The following is a 17,636-nucleotide window of genomic DNA, read 5'->3' as shown; positions in this document are numbered from 1 at the left end:
CTGACTTTTACATCAACACACACATATTTTTGGCTACAGATGAAAACACTTTATTCCAACATATATTTGACATAGAAATGAGGAACTCCGATTGATCGTCAATGTCGTGATCAGGTCAGCCGTTGGATGGGATTCTGCACTGCTGTCGAGTCACTTCGGTGATTATCAGTCATAATATGCAAGACATTACATACGAAACCCATTACTGACGATTTTGCCATGGACCGAGACTGAGTGTGCGCTACTCGAGAATGGAGACCATCACTTCATCCCGACAGCACGCCATGAATCTGTCGACACTGGATGTAGAGACAACAACGAGATCAGCAGTCATGAATAATGAAGGAAGATAAAAACTAACGTGATTATGAGAGCAGGACTTAAAAGGCGGCAATGTTTAAGACTTTTTTTCAGACATAATCATCACCATCTTTGCTGACTAAAGGATCGCACATTTCATTTGTCTATTTTAGTTTGACATACACACTTGACATTGTATATTTCTCAAGACATATCATTGAACAAAAACACTTTTTCACGATGTTCAGTGATGATAAATGATGATAATGATAATAATATATTGTACTTACATGGCGCAAACTCCCCATATGATGGGTTCTAAGCGCCTCATATGAGATAATACATATACGATAGTGTATACCACACACGAGCACATGAGTACATACAAGTGGAAAAACATTTATATGAACCAATACAATACTACAAATTGCATATATGAATAATCGCAGGAAAAAAGGCACAAAACACCCCATACACACACAAACACACACACACACACACACACACACACACACACACACACACACAGAGAAAACACCAACCCCCAACACACGCACCATAGGAATACACCAGTGGAAGGGGGACACAGGGGGAGTGCAGAGGGTGGGAGGAGACATACAAGGGACTATGCTTCATCACACTGAAGGCCATTTTGAACAGGTGGGTTTCAAGTTTACCTTTGAAAAAGGACAGAGTTTATAAGTGCCTGAGTTCCAGAGGAAGAGAATTCCAGACAGAAGGTGCTTGACACTGAAAAGCCCTTTGATAAATGTTGCTGTTGAAATCCAGACAGCACACGTTTGTATGATTTATGTCTCATGATACCCAATGACATATGAATTTCAGTTCACAAAGATACTGGTGTGGATTTGGTCTTCATGCTGGATGGCACAGTCAACAACCGGATCTTTAACTGGATGAAGAACTTCGTGCGCGATTTTGCCGGTCAGCTGAATGTGGACAGTGGAGACCACCGTGTGGGTGCCATGATTTACACCTCCAGACCAGATGGACAGTTCCAACTCAACAAATACTACTTCCAGGATGAGGTTACTTGTTACTTTGGTTTTTCTGACATCAAAACACTGTCAAGTGCTTCGTGTAAATGTTTATTTAAAAGTAAACGAAACACAGTGATTAGATAAGCGTTTGTAGAATCAATGATAAGAACGATGATTGTTTGTATATGTACTTAATGTGTAATCATCCAATAAACGCCCGGTTAATGAGTGTTATAACTTTTATCAAAGTTGATTTCAAGAATGATATTTTCTCTTAAGTTAACGTCATTAAAATCAGGTCAGCCTCCGATGATGAATGCCTAAATGGCATGAACCTCCTCAATGTGTGAGACTTACAATATAGTCATGATTCTTAAAAAGAAGATTTATTCCTCCATGTTTTACTTTACTGTGACTGGATTTTATTTAGTTTTGCTAGCTTGCAAAATATTCGGCGATTCTCTTGCCACCTGTTGCAAAAATGTATCTTTTTTGTCGTACCATTCTCAGTTATAATTCATGCCCAGTTCCTGAGATGAAGGTGGTAGTCTTTTCTCGTGCATCCAGATTCCCATACAGTTCATCCTGCAAGGAGCCTGACCTTGGTCTTATCTCTTCCCTCAGGGAAAAGAGACTGCAGTAGACGTGGATAGTCGTGAGGGAATAAAGGATTTACTTGTTGTTGTTTTTTTTTATTTACGAATAGCTTGATTGTAAATATTGTCGTTATTTTCATTTCTTATTTTCATTGGGATTTTCCTACTTCGTGGGAATATTGATAAAATGATAATTGTCTCTATTCATTATGTCACTGGTGAGTTTATTTTGGGTAGCATTTAATATGACAAAGAAAAAACAGTAGGACTCACTGTTTCTATCTTCGAAATTTCACATAAATGCAGCAGCTATATCCATATTGCATGTTCCTGAATGCAGGTTTGTTCTTTTCATCTAATGGGTATTGTAGATATCGCTTGAATAAACCATTCCGTAATCTTGATTTCGTACCAACACATTCGACGGTTAGATGAGTTTTCTGTTCACCAGCTAAGCCAGAGGTTACGTGTGATTTAATCTTTTGATGGGCAGGTGATTGGGGCAGTGGATGGTTTCCGTGGCACCGGTCGAGGGCGTGTGGACACAGCCAAGGCATTTGACTACGTGGGGAACACCATGTTCAGTGCACGAAATGGGGACCGCCCTCGTGCCCGCAACTACATTGTCTTGCTGACTGGCAATGAAAAGAGTCTGAACTCTGATAGAGCTGTGGCAGCTGCCAGGCGTCTCAAGGTATTCTGTGTGTGTGTTTGTGTGTGCATACGTATACGTATGTGTTTGCTTGTTTTATTATGTGTAATTGTAGTTTATTTAGTCATTTATTCATTGCTTCCTTCATTTTGTTATGGCGGTTGACTGTCCATATATCTGTTTAGGTGACATATATTTGCTGTCGAAATCCATCAACTCGTCTATTTATTCTCATTTTTTTACACTGTCCCAGTGCTGTCCTTTCAACATTATTATCCGCAGTTCCTCAGTGCCAGGCTGATTCATAATGTCAGCTGTAAATTTAGCACTGTGCTTACCCGTTTCGATTACTTCTAATGCTAGTTGACCTACGAATAGCGAAAAAAATAGACTGTAGACATCCGCTTGTTTCACTCCTCTCTACAATTTATATGACCACCTCTTCTTTTTTAACAGCATTATACATATTCTTAACACATTTAAAAAGTTTCCTTGAAAATTTTAATTGTTTTTTTATCAGAACAGGTCACATAACATTTTTGTTGATAGAATCAAATGCCATTTTGAAAGAAAAAAATGACACATAAAGTTTGCAATTAAAGGAAAATTGCTTCCGAATATATGCCGAAAGGGTGAACAGCATGTGTCTGCAACAAATAAAAAATTACACAGTTCTGAAATTAAAACATTTATTTGTTATGTGACGGTACTCGTTTTAAGGCATCATATCACGGATAACCTACACTGATGCCAAGCTACCGTATAGCGCGTTTTATGATTGATTTATGATACTGATTCACCATGTAAGGTGAACTTCCCTCCCTCTTCCACTACAAGGAGATCACGAAAACTGTTTCGAATAGAAAGAGGCCCGTGCGTGCACACGGTTGCTTCATACGTGAAACGTACTTATTTAAAATGCGAAGCCCTGTCTACTCGAACTGGAAGATGACCTAACGCCAGGGAGGTAATGTTTCAGAATCAAGGTACTGGCGTCTACACCGTGGGTATCAATCTTGGGGACACCAAGGAGATTGACGCCGTGTCCTCCAAACCCCTTTCCTGGTTCCAGACCCTCATCAATTCAGAGTCAGAGCTCAATGAAGTCCCGGGCATCTACTCTTACAGAATTGGACAAGGTCCTTTTTGTCTGTTTTTACATTGTTTGTTTTGTTTTGTTGTTTTGTTTGTTGTGTTTGTTGTTGTTTTGCTGTTGGTGTTGTTTTGTGTGTGTGTGTGTGTATGTGTGTGTTTGTTTATGTGTTTTTTTCGGGAGGTGGGGATTTACTAAACAGTTTGGTGCATGTTTTATACAAGTATAAGCATTGCCGGCTTGTCTACATTGATGTGTGCCAATAGAATGTATCCGTGATTTCGTGGGTGTTCAGTGGCGCTCGCGTGTATATATTTGTCAAGTGCCCGTGTATGTTTGCATACGTATGTGTATGAGTGTAAGCGCTTGCGCACACAGACAGGGTAACGCTGTTAAGAAATCACTGACTGAGGAGTCTTTTTCTTTTTTTCCTTTTTTTTGGGGGGGGGGGGGGGGGTGGGGGCGGGAGCTTTTGCGACGAATGTAAGAGAAGTTCGAACAAACTTGGATTTTACAGCCAGTGGTTTTAGTAGTATGCGCACATCTGGTCACCGTGACCTAGGTTACGAAGAAGATGACATCATGATCGAAATGTTCGCAGTAGGAGAATGCGTCTGATTCGCCATTCATGATTTTGTCAAAAGAAACTGGACTGTCTTGATTGATTCTTGTGCATATTATTACGTCCGAAAATGGAATACAGATTGATTTTTGGAGGGAATTCGTTGTGTGAACAAAGTGAGTCTCGTAATAACCATGATTTAGTCGACCGTTTTTTTATGTGTGTGTGTGTATGTTTAACTGATTGTTTACTCCCAACATAATCGGCTGAACAAACAAATGAATACGTACATGTCAAGATCGTTACAGAACCAATGGCTATACGGGCGCACTCCTGCTTAATTTTCCGCTGAGTCAAGGTGTGAGTTTAATGTGTGCCAAGTTAACATTAGCACGGACGCGTGCTTCCAAAGGCAATTTTCTGCTTCGACTGAGTAACATTTTAATAAAATGTATGAGGGAGTGTCCATTTTTGACTCACTTGTGTAAACAAAGTGAGTCTATGTTTTAACCCGGTGTTCGGTTGTCTGTGTGTGTGTGTCCGTGTGTCTGTGTGTCCGTGGTAAACTTTAACATTGACATTTTCTCTGCAAATACTTTGTCAGCTGACACCAAATTTGGCATAAAAATAGGAAAAATTCAGTTCTTTCCAGTCATCTTGCTTAAAACAATATTGCACCTCTTGGATGGGCACAAAAAAAATAAAAAAGAAGCCTAATTATATGCAAACTGCATTGACTGTTATATTTATATTTTTTGTATTTCTCTAAACTTGGCACTTTGACCTCTTATTCTGACACAACAAGAGGAGTCATTATTATCATTTTTTGTTCAAACAGGAACTTCTTTTGCTAAGCATGGAATTTTTATTTATTTTGCAAACGTTTTGGTGCAGATAGTAAAAAAGGGAAATTACTCTGTAATTAATGCTAGGGGACTTAATTTGCTTTGAACTGATCTTTCTCTTCTTAAACATTACATTTTGAAATTATACTCAATACATAAAAAGCTTGGATTTTTTTTAAAGTGTATCACAAGTGAGTCTTGAAGGCCTTGCCTCTCTTGTTCTAACATAAACTACCACAGGATTCAAAGAGGTGCTTTGTTTATGTATCTGTCACTGTCACTGGTCCCGAAACCTTGTTTGGCCGTGGGGCCGCTGCACTGTTGAACACATCACCAACATTCTCCATTTCTGGCGGTTGTGGGATAGGGCTTGGGTTTCGGCAAATATCCTCTGTCTGTCCACTCAGTGATGTTGTCTGTCCACTTGTTCGCTGTCTGCCTCGTCTCCATTTCACCTGCACTGTTCCCTGAAGGATGGTCTCGTTTTCCTTTGTTTCGCTGTGGTCATTTGGTCTTCATACCGACCAGCTTGCTGTCTGATGGTTTTCCTGACTTTTTCATTTGTTATGCAGTCCATATAGGAAATGCCAAGAAATCACCAGAAGTATCTCATGTTGTACCTTGTATATATACTGATTTATGTTTGTGTATTATTAGTGTATGCGTGAGCATAATATGAGAGTATGCATACAGGTCCACGTGCACGTACTCATTTGTGTTTTTGTGACCATGTGAGTGGTGTGTGCGATTGTGTTGTATTTGCGTCAAGCCATATCAAGGAATTTGTTTTTGCAACAGCAGGCCTATCAGTCAACATATGCACTGTTTTTTATCACAAATATTGTACTAACGCTGCAGTATATACTTTTTAGTTTCACTTTTCTCCAAATTATCAATAATCTAACCGGGGCGGAGTTAGGTTTCTCTGAATTTTTGATGTAGAGGTTTATGTCATCATGTTCAGTCCATAAGTGTCATTTTCCCATTTTGTATTTCAAAGAACCTCCACCAACAACAACCACAACGACGACGACAACTACCACCACGCCTCGCAGACAACCAGGTAAGTATTTTGCTTGTGTATGTGATTATGTTAATTATGTGTGATTCAGAAAGTTCTTTTCCATATCTTAAATGCCTATGAATCTTTGACAAGTACAATGACGGCTTTGCTATTTGACTATGTTCGACTTGTATATTTTATGAGCAGAGTAAGTTAAAATCATCAATCAATACGTGACAGGCAGACTGGTTGAGTTACGTATCTGAATTTCAATGTATATGATGATGATAGCATCAGTAGTGTTAGTCAATGATTGTTTGTTTCTTTTATTTGAGAGTGTTCAATGAATTTACCATATGCAAACATTGATTTTTATGCCCTGAAATTGGAACTCTGTGTTTCAACATAAATAGAACTTACAAATAACAAACAGCGATGAACATCAGAAGGCCTGCATATATCTGGGATAGTCGTGAAAAGTTTTTCTTGTCCAAATGTGAGCAACCATTGACATTAATACGAATCGATTTCAAATGTAAGATATGCAGGTAATGTTTCACTGAGCAAATGTCACAATTTCCAAAACATTACCCCAGTAAACTACTAATCATATGCACAAGCAGAACAATGGGATAATTTAAATGGACTGTGTCTACCAGTGTTCAGTGAGACGGGCATCGATCTGGTGTTTATGCTGGATGGCACGGTCAATGACCAGATCTTTGGCTGGATGAAGAACTTTGCGCGCAAGTTTGCCAGTCAGATGAGAATAGACAGTGGTGAGCACCGTGTGGGAGCCATGGTCTTCACCTCCAGACCTTCTTCCCAGTTCCACCTCAACAAATTCAACTTCCAGGATGAGGTCAGTTGTCGCTGAAAAAAATATATATGATATGTTGGTGTGATGGATTTATGTGGAAATAATGTTAAAACTCATAATTCTAAAAAAAAAAAAATCTGTTAGATTGCACTCACGATTTTCACACATACTACTTAAGCCTACATACAAGCCTATTTATATAGTCATAAAAATATGTACGTGTCCCATCTACAAGAAAAATGCTTAAGTTTCAGCACGTTTGTCTGTGTCTCGCCAGCACTTCTCAGCCGATTAAACTTTGGTTTGGCACACAGAACTCATGCGACACCCAGTAGGACTTTAGACACAGTCTGGGCTAAATGAAGGATTCAGGGCTGATGTCATGCACGTGCGGTGAATACCACAAGCAAGACAAACTGTCAGTCCATTTTTACAAACGCTTGAAATGGAAGTACGGAGTTCCTCTGGCATGACATCACAGGGTTAAAGTTCAAAGTAATGGAAATGGCAGAATGGTTGCATAAACAGCGGGATAAAAACGGTCATGATTTCAAAAGCCCCCTCGGAGAAACTAATGCACATGGCAGTTTCAGCGCATCAACGCAGAAGCCAGTTGGTCAGACGGAGGCACGATTATGTTTTTACATTCTGTATATATGCGTGCGGCGTGTGTCTGTGTATGTTTCTGCTGGTGTGTATGTGTGTGTTCCTTCTGTCCGTGTGTGTGTGTGTGTGTGTGTTATTGTGTGTGACTCTGTGTGTGTGTGTGTGTGTGAGCGCTCGTGCGCGCGAAGAGCTGGAACGAATGATTTATGGGATTCGTGACATGATCACGAAAAGTTTAGCGTTTGTCTTTACGTGACTTGGGATCACTGTAAACACTCAACACTTGTTTTATCAGGATATAAAATACTTCAACTGCTTGGAAGCATTTCTAGGCATTAAACAGCGTTAATTTTCCAGTGTCTGTTCAGACAATTCTGTACAATTGACCAATGTTTCATTTTAATTTCAGTTTTATGAGGGTGACGTAATTTGTTTTAGTACATAGCGATCCCTGTCTGTGATGTAATGTATATTTTCATTTCACAGGTGTCTGAAGATTAGGTAACTTTTCAGTGCATAACGATGTCTGACTGTAAAGTGATGTGCATTTTCATTTCAGTGTTTTACAAGGGTAATGTAAACTTATTTTTAGTGCAGAGCGATCCCTGAATGTGAAGAAATGTAATTTTCATTTCAATGTTTTTAAGGGTAAGGTTACTTTTTTTTAGTGCATAGCAATCCCTGACTGTGAAGTAATGTATATTTTCATTTCAGTGTTTTATATGGGTAAGGTAACTTATTTTAGTGCATAGCCATCCCTGACTGTGAAGTAATGTGTATTTTCATTTCAATGTTTTATAAGGGTAAGGTAACGTTTTTTAGTGCAGAGTGATCCCTGACAATGAAATAATGTATATTTTCATTTTGCAGTTTTTCTAGTTAATGTTGTTGTGCATAGCGATCCCTGATTGTGAAGTAATGTATATTTTCATTTCAGTGTTTTATAAGGGTAAGGTAACCTTTTTTTTAATGCATAGCGATCCATGACTGTGAAGTGATGTGTATTTCCATTTCAATGTTTTATGAGGGTAAGGTAACCTTTTTTTGTTTAGTGCATAGCGATCCCTGACTGTGAAGTGATGTATATTTTCATTTCAGTGTTTTATAAGGGTAAGGTAACCTTTTTTAATGCATAGCGATCCCTGACTGTGAAGTAATGTATATTTCCATTTCAATGTTTTATAAGGGTAAGGTAACCTTTTTTAGTGCATAGCGATCCCTGACTGTGAAGTAACTTTTTTTTGTTTAGTGCATAGCGATCCCTGACTGTGAAGTGATGTATATTTTCATTTCATTGTTTTATAAGGGTAAGGTAACCTTTTTTAGTGCATAGCGATCTCTGACTGTGAAGTAATGTGTGGATGGTCAGGTGATGGCAGGAGTGGATGGTATCCGCGGCACACGACGAGGTCGCGTGGACATGGCCCGAGCCTTTGACTATGTCCGGCAGAACATGTTCACTCGGCGTAACGGCGACCGGCCTAAGGCTTGGAACTACATTGTCATGTTGACCGGCAACGAAAAGAGCATGAATACTGACAGGGCCGTTAATGCAGCTGGGCGTCTGAAGGTACTGTGAGGCACGCACACGCGTGAGTGTGTGTGTGTGTGTTTGCGTGCGTTCGTGTATGTGAGAAGTGTGTCTTAATGTGTGTCTGTGTGTGCGATTGTGTTTGTGCGTGCATGAAGGAGCTTTGTCTCATTGTGTGTGTGTGTGTGTGTGTGGATAATTCATTTCTTCTTTCGTTCATGTCTGTTCGATGTTTCAGGATCTTGGCACTGGAATCTTTACCGTGGGTATCAATCTGAGGGACACCAATGAGATCGACAGTGTCTCCTCCAAACCACTGATTGAGTACCAGACCCTCATAAATTCAGAAGGAGAGATGGATGAAATTCCAGGCATCTACTTGAACAGGATGGAAAATGGTACTTATTTGTGTTTTCATGTCTATCTTTAATGGCGAATATTTGTTTTTATGAACTTCTGTTTGCATATGTAAAATGTGTATCCATGTATTTATGTGGTGTATATGCGTGGATGTGCATGGATGTGTTAGCCATTACAGTAATCATTTTGTGTGACAACAGCAAACATAACTTTATACAGATTTCACATGTATCTCGTCATACTGTAAATTGAGACTGTTTTTATATGAAACATTTTGGCGTACATTTGAAGGAAATCTTGTTTTCTGTGCAGAGAATTGCGTCCAGCTGTATCAAGAATAACAAGTAAAACTTTCTTGATTGTTGTGCAGTATAACATTTATTTCCACATTTAGAACATAATGTTTTGTGTTGCACTAGATTTTGAAATCACACCAACCCACCTACCTATCCAACACACACACACACACACACACACACACACACACACACAGATATATATATATATATATCCCAAAATATGTATGTATTCATGGTTGTTCATTTTGTTTCGGATGTTTCGAATGTATCAAAACAAATACCTGATGTGTTTGTTCTTATTTTAGCACCTCCTCCAGTTACCAGAACTACTACTACGACAACCACAACCACCACAACCACGACTCCACGACCAAGGCGACCAACAACGCCATACACTGGTAAGCATTTCCAGTAACAAGCTGCTTCACATAATTCCTTTTTTTTTCAGACAGACTCTGTTAGTAACATAAAGACACAGTAAAAATGTGTTCAAAACTAGCATTTACCAAACATAGACACAAGCGAATGCATTTACTACAAACGCATGTTTCTGTTTTCCTTGGTGTTGTGTTGCGACAGGCGAATGTGAATCGACGGGTGACGTGACCTTCGTCTTGGACTCGTCTGGCAGTGTGGGTGAACTGAACTTTGATAGGGTCCGAAACTTCACTATTGCTGCTGTCAACGATCTGGAGATCGACAACGGCTTTTTCAGAATCGCCATCATCACCTTCAGGTCAGCGAAGCACACACGAATATGAAAGCAGCATGATTAACTGTCATGGCTAATTTGCATTTGCAAAATATGTAAAACGATGCAATGTTCTCTTTCATGAAGCATTTATGTAAGGTGAAATTGAATGTATGAGTTTGGTCCCGATGTATTTCAGTTCAGTTCATTTCAAAATACTTTATTGTCTGTATCAAGCAATCAATACATATTTTCTAAGAACTAAATCAAGAACTTGAGAGAAAATTTTCTGTCCCTGATCTCTGATCTCTGCCTACTGGACTGAGCGCAAAACACAAACATATTTTGTTGCAGTGACTCGGCGAACATCGAGTTCTATCTCAACACACATAGCACCAAGCAAGACATTATCAACGCCATCCGACGTGTCCCCTATGTGTACGGTTACACCAACACAGCCAATGCCCTGCGTCGAGTCAGGACCGAAATCTACAACCCTATGCACGGGGACAGAGCAAGTTCGTTGTTTATATTGGTTCTTTTTTTCCTTTTTTTTTTTTTAATTCATTTTCTTCTTGTTGTTTACACTGTGAAGGAAAAATGTCAGATTTTATGTCGAGTGTCTGTAATTAGATCTCACATGTGGACTGCGATCTCGTCGCTTAATCTGCAGGACTAACGAAGCATCTCTCTCTCTCTCTCTCTCTCTCTCTCTCTCTCCCTCTCTCTCTCTCTCTCTCCCTCTCTCTCTCTCTCTCCCTCTCTCTCTCTCTCTCTCTTCTCTCTCCCCTCCTCCTCCTCCTCCTCTTTTAAACACGCACGCACATCCACAGACAGTCACTTTGAACCTCACTCATTACAAGAACAAACCGAAAACAAAACCGAAAATTTTCCTTGCTCACCCGCATCTCTCGGACAGACGTGCCCAACCTGATCGTGATCGTGACGGACGGCGAGTCCAACATCAACCCAATCGAGACGCTGCCCGAGGCCAGGCGGATCAAGAACGCCGGCACCGCCATCATCACGGTGGCCGTGGGACTGGCCTCCAACGCTGAGCTGCGGGGTCTGACCTCTCCTCCTATCGATGAAAACCTCTTTTTCGTGGAAGACTTCGAGGCGTTGCACCGCCTGTCAGACCAGATTGTGGCTCCGCTTTGCTCGGGTAAGAGCTCCAGTAGCGACTGAGTGAACAGGATACCGTGAAATATGTTCTCAGTTCAAGTTAGAACTTGAGCCTCTGTTGTTGATGGCAGGTTCCTCGGATCCTCGGATCATTGAGGTCCTTGGCGACAACCTGTCTAATGGCTGTGGCTCTATAATTTTAAGTAATGCTGGGGTTAATCAAAGACAAACACGTATACTGCATTTTCGTTTGCCTTTTACATCACGCTATTTCAATTGAAAAAGTTTTTGATCAATATTGAATAGTTCTTTGTTTGAAGTTTAGTTTGTCTAGATGCTTATTGGGTTTTTTTCTTGGTCCCCATCCTTTCACTTCGTACTCACATTTCTTTTATTTTTATTTTTCTCTTACTTCTTTAACTTTTTACTTAATGTGGATCATCAACCTGTTTTCTCCACTTTCCTTCATGCAATTACTCCATCCTTCTAGTTTTTTCATTCTTCTTGTTATTTTTCTCCTCGAAAATCATTAGTCGTTTTTAGTCTTTTAGTCCGGTTTTGTGTACGTGTTAAATTACTGAAGAACATTACGTCATGATAATCTGTAGGTTGGCCTTGTCGAGACGTATATTTGTTTGTGATGATATGAATTATTGCTGGGGGGTTTCAGATCCCAATCTGTGCGATGAGGGCCCGTGTCAAAACGATGGAGTGTGTCATGACGGCCTTAGATCCTACGTATGTTTCTGCCGGCCTGGCTACTATGGTGTACACTGTGAAAAACGTGAGTTGTATGAACTGTCTTGTGCGTATGCCTGCATAAACTTGACATATGCGGTGCGGGTGTGTATGTGTATGTGGGTGTGTGTATGTGGGTGTAAATGCCTGTGTGTGTCTGTATTCGTTTATGTGTGTGTACGTATGTGTGCACGCCCGTCTACTCATCTGTGCTTTCAACAACAAAAAAATATATAATAAGTTTTAACATGTTTTGAAAGCTGGCAAAATTATACACGGTAACAATATATTGACTGCTCACAGAAAGATACGAATCACAATGAAAGATTCTGTAATCAGTGTTTTTGCTGGAAATCGTTTGATGCCTTGTCAGTATATATCTGCTTCTGTCTCACATTATGAAACAACACATGCGCCGTTGACTCACATGAATAAGCATCTCCAATGATTTCTTTTATTGTACTTTCTACTTGAATTTCTCTTTTAAACAGCTCTGTTCTCCTCCTTTTGGTCTTAAAGGTCCATTCACGCGTGCGCGCGCACACACACACACACACACATTCTCTCTCTCTCTCTCTCTCTCTCTCTCTCTCTCTCTCTCTCTCTCTCTCTACTTCTTCACGCCGTCGTCATGGAGCACCCCATCGACTACTCCACCCCCCATGCCCCCGCCCCTTCCTCTGCACCCATACTCCGACCACCTCCGAAAACGAATTAGGTTAACACTTGGTACTCTCATTCTTGTTGGCAGAGTGTGGTCCCAGAACCGACGTTGTGTTCATTCTGGATTCCTCAACTTCGGTTGGCTCTGAGAACTTTGCCCGAATCAAGAAGTACGCTGACATGCTGATGAGGGACATGAACCCCGAGTCTTGTGATGTCAACATTGGGGCCATGAAGTACAGCTCTGCTGCCATGATTCAGTTCAGGTCAGCGCAGCTTGCGTGGCTATTTTTGTGCTCGCGCGCGTGTTTGTGTGTGTGTGTGTGTGTGCGCGCGCGCGCGTGCGAATGTTTTTAAATCACTTAACTCAAACTAACTCATGCGAACTTGGTCCTTAGTGCATATGTGTGTGCGCGTGTGCATGTGTGTTTAAATCACTTACCTGAAAACAACCCATGAGAACTTGGTCCAGTAAAAAAAAAAAAAAAAAAAAAAAAAAAAACCTGTGAGCAGGCACGCTAATCTGATACACTTATCCCTTCCACAGACTGGGTGAACATGACTCGGTCGAAGACATCTCTCGGGCCATCAACAACATCGGGTATACACGAGGTAGTGCCAACATGGCCGATGCCTTGCGTGTGCTGCGCACCCAGATGTTTACCGGACGTAACGGTGACCGCCCTGATGCCAAGAATGTGGCCTACTTGCTGACTGACGGAGGCGTTGAGATCAACAGAGACATCACCTTGTCGGAGGCTGACCTCATCATTGATGCTGGTGTCAGGTGAGACACCCCTCCCCCTCCTCCCCACACCACCACCCCAACAGAAAAGGTTCAAGTAAAGCTCTGCTTGTTCATTCACGCAAACAAGCAAGTAAGCGCACTTGTGTGTGTGCGTATATTTGTGTGTGTGTGTGTGTGTGTGTGCATGTGTGTATGTGTTGTGCAGGGTATTTCTGTCGCTGCATAATTCAGGGTGTGTCAGTAAGTTTTCGTTAATAAAGATGGTACAACGTTCTTTCTGTTTAATTCAAAATTATCGACGTTTTGCATTGACACAAAACATGACCTCATCCCCTGTTCTTTCCTCCACAATGTGTTCAGACTGATACCCCTGGCAGTGGGCATGCGTCAGCGCAATGAGATCGAACTGATCGCCAACGCCCAGGGCCTGCAATTGATGGAGATTGAGAGCGAGACCAAACTGGAAGAGATGAGTGACCAGGTCTTGGAGGCTGTCATGGAATGTGAGTTCTGGTGGCTGTGTTTCTTCGCTGTCTTTTCACAAATCCTGGGAATTCATGTTGTTGCATCCATTCAGTATCGTTATTGGTCGTTGCTTTTATCGTTGTCTTCAGTCGTTCTTTGCTCTGCGATTTTCCTTGTAATATGTCTTTGAAACAATGTGAGTGAATCGCCATCTCATTTTATGATACACACATTGAGCAGGGAAGGGAGAGAGAGAATTGGGTGGGGGGGGGGGGGTAGGAGACAGAGAATGCGCGTGTGTTTGTGCGTGTGTGGGTGTGAATGAAATAATGAAATGTGTTATGAAGGATATAAACTTTAATTTTTGGTGGAATCTTGGGTTATTCCTCAGATTTCAATAGTCATCATTCAGTTAGTAATGTAATCGATTCAGCTGATTCACTTTTTTATCAAATCTACTGTTTCATTATATTTTGTAAGCAGAATAAGGATTCACAGATCAATGTCTGATGCATTAACAAATTTTGAAGATGTACAGATATGTAACAAGAATGAAATTTAATGAATATGTAGAAATGCCAGTTAAGTAGAATTGAATAACTCGAATTATGCTTCTTCAGACGGGTTCTTATCAATTGCTGTTGTTTTGGTCTTCGTTTTACGTTTGTTTGGTGTGTTTTTTTCTTTGATAGTTTGCGTCATTATTCACAAATGTCTTTCACTATGCTGATTTATATTTGGGTTCGTTCATTTCAGCCGGAGAGGGTAAAGTTGTTTTGGAATGAACCGTTGCACCCATCTCCTTCGTGTCTTACTCTTTATAGTTTCTGTCACTCTAAAATTTCTCTTTGATGTAAAAACATGTGTGCATTTTCTGCTGGTGTGGGAACATGTTTTTATGCCACGTTTAATTTTGGGGGAAAGTGATTTGAAGAGAAAAAGCAAGCGGCCGTGCTTCATGACTATGACACATTTATAATTTTCTTTCGTTGTTTTGTATTTAACATAACAGCTTTTGTTGTGTTGGTTTATATCCAGGAACAGTTTAAGAAGCTAGTTGCCAGAGGTCGTTATTTTTTTGTCAAGAGCAGAAAAAAATACATCTAGATATTTATATTTAGCCACCACTTAGTGGGTACAACAGCTGGCAGAGATTGCTTGACATGCCGCATTTCAAATACACGTACGCAGGAAGGGTTACTATCCAGAAAAAAGTAACCTTGAGGATGATGTTAGCATTCTCTGGTATTCTCTGGTAGCACATGTTTTTCTGTCTTGTTCGGTTTTCAGCAATGTATTTCAATCTGTGACCATGACCAAACATACTTTTCATTTGCAAAATCATATTCATGTATTTTTATTGGAATGTTGCGCCTATTTCTGACAAGTGCTTCTTCATGCACTCCCTAGATTACATTTTCTCTTGTCACTGATCTTCTCAACCACTGCCATTTTCTACCACTTTCCATTGTTATGGTCTTCTTGTTCTTGCTGTGTTCTCTGATGGACGTTGACTATGTGATTATATCGCTGGCGTCATCTTCTTCTCAACCAACTCTTTTGGGTTGCTTCTCTCGGGCACCAGTTCTTGGGAGCTCTTGAACCCTAGACGTGGTTTTCTTTCATTTCTCTCTGGCCATTCCATTCAAGGTGTTTTTTTTCCACCCTTCATTCATCTTGTCCTGTTTCATATGCTTTCCTTCAAATCACATTGTCCTGGGTGGCTCACTTTGTTTCTTGTCCACAAGCGCGCATTATAACACCGACATGGACATGTATTTGAAACGAATTAAGACATGCTTTCCCCGCCGGCTGTTGCATCCATGCGTCTCTGTATTTTCGTTTAGTGTAGTTTTGGGACAGTTGTCCTTTCACCAGGAGAAAGTGCACACAGACTGAAAACTTCTTTCTCCTTTTGTATATCCTTTGTGAGGTACAATATAAATTTGATAGCTAGTACAGTATATGGAGTGTCTTTATATCCGTTATTGCATGTTACCAGTAGTAACAAAGTTGCTGGATTATGTGCATGCATAATAAGCAAATATGTTTTAAGTACATGGGTATGATTTTGTATTATTTCTAGTAACGGTACATTTGCTGTGTTCCTTGCATGCAGAATAAATGGTGTGCAGAAATGTAAAAGTGAATTTAGGCATGCAACAGTAGTCAGACAGTACCCTATGTTGTTCGTAGATAGTCTCATTCTTTACAAAGTCCACCCTCTTCCTGAACACCATCAGCATGTGAAAAAATAAAAGGATTCATTTCACCTGTTCACATTTTCCCTGTCTTTCGGCCGCCTACCTCCTACTCCCTCTCTCTCTTCCTTTCTCTCTCTGTCTCTGTCTCCATCTCTCTGCCTCACTCTTTCTCTCTGTCTCTCTCTAATGATAGTGAAATAGCATACCTACTCAATGTTGTTCGTAGATAGTTTCATTCTTTTCAAAACCAACTTTTTTCCAGAACACCATCAGCATGTGAAAAGCTTCATTTCACTTGTTTGTATTCCCCCTATCTTTCGGTCCCCTACCTAATCTGTCTGTCTCTGTCTCTCTCTGTCTCTGTCTCTCTCTCTCTCTCTCTCTCTCTCTCTCTCTCTCATACTCTCTGACGACAAAACACATACTTGTTGGGTCATGTGACCTTTTTTTTCTTATTTTGAACGTTAACATATATGAATGTGTGGGTGACTATCTGTGTGTTGGTAAAAAAATGATTACAGCCTTGGCCTATCGAGTCATGCACAATAAGTCAACACATTTTAAACAGCTAAACATATGTGATGCAGTCACGAGAATGTGAGTCGAGAGAGAAAGACTGAGTGAGGGTCGATAGAGAAAGACGAACTCAAACAGCGGAAAGAACGAGAGAGGAAGAATGATATTGCAGTGCTACTGTGTGCGCGGACGTGTTTCTTTGTGTGCACGAATACATGTATGTGCATACGTTATGTTTGCTTGTGCATGTAAGTCCCTCTGTGTGTGTGTGTGTGTGTGTGTGTGTTTCGTGGAAGTGTGTGTGGGATGTATATTTTTGTGCGTAGGTTTTTATGTTTATATGTTTTGAATTTATTGAAACAGAGCTTTATAATTGTAATATATTAACGCTTTTAGTTGGGATGTTTATCAAAACAACATAAAATGAATTAGACAGATATATCAGTGGTCTTTTTTTCTTCTTCTTCTTCTTTTTCTCCTTTTTTTTTTTTTTTTTTTTTTTTTTTTTTTGTTTGTTTGTTTGTTTGTTTCGTTTGCTATGATTCGTCAGCTGGAATAGAGTTATATGGTTTTTAATGATACTAATGATTTTTAAAAGTACCAACTGGGATTTCAACACTTTACTTTAGATTACAGATATAATCACCAAATACACCATACTTCATTGGGCATTTGTATTCGTAAACGTGTAATATGACACACTAATTAAATGTTATACCTGTGTATCACGAAGTCACTCAATGCATCAATGCATGGGTTCGAAAATGCTAACTACATGATGTAAGTTGTTTTTTAATTCGATTTCACACACACACACA

General features: G+C 40.2%; 1 protein-coding gene across 10 annotated transcripts in view; it reads left to right on the top strand.

Moving 5' to 3' along the window:
- Positions 1 to 17,636, top strand: part of LOC143287281 (uncharacterized) — a 224,924-nt gene that overhangs the window by 195,534 nt on the left and 11,754 nt on the right. For all 10 annotated transcript variants that reach the window (XM_076595285.1, XM_076595233.1, XM_076595278.1 and 7 more), the window contains 15 exons: positions 1,147 to 1,349; positions 2,391 to 2,591; positions 3,529 to 3,688; positions 6,050 to 6,112; positions 6,712 to 6,914; positions 8,848 to 9,048; positions 9,248 to 9,407; positions 9,974 to 10,066; positions 10,248 to 10,404; positions 10,714 to 10,877; positions 11,279 to 11,524; positions 12,155 to 12,268; positions 12,974 to 13,151; positions 13,433 to 13,672; positions 13,994 to 14,136. In XM_076595285.1, the coding sequence (XP_076451400.1) occupies positions 1,147 to 1,349; positions 2,391 to 2,591; positions 3,529 to 3,688; positions 6,050 to 6,112; positions 6,712 to 6,914; positions 8,848 to 9,048; positions 9,248 to 9,407; positions 9,974 to 10,066; positions 10,248 to 10,404; positions 10,714 to 10,877; positions 11,279 to 11,524; positions 12,155 to 12,268; positions 12,974 to 13,151; positions 13,433 to 13,672; positions 13,994 to 14,136 (2,526 nt within the window). The remainder of the gene's footprint in view (positions 1 to 1,146; positions 1,350 to 2,390; positions 2,592 to 3,528; positions 3,689 to 6,049; positions 6,113 to 6,711; positions 6,915 to 8,847; positions 9,049 to 9,247; positions 9,408 to 9,973; positions 10,067 to 10,247; positions 10,405 to 10,713; positions 10,878 to 11,278; positions 11,525 to 12,154; positions 12,269 to 12,973; positions 13,152 to 13,432; positions 13,673 to 13,993; positions 14,137 to 17,636) is intronic.

Source organism: Babylonia areolata, chromosome 1 (genome assembly GCF_041734735.1).
Source record: "Babylonia areolata isolate BAREFJ2019XMU chromosome 1, ASM4173473v1, whole genome shotgun sequence".
Taxonomy (NCBI): domain Eukaryota; kingdom Metazoa; phylum Mollusca; class Gastropoda; order Neogastropoda; family Buccinidae; genus Babylonia; species Babylonia areolata.
This window is presented reverse-complemented; position numbering and strand designations above follow the sequence as displayed.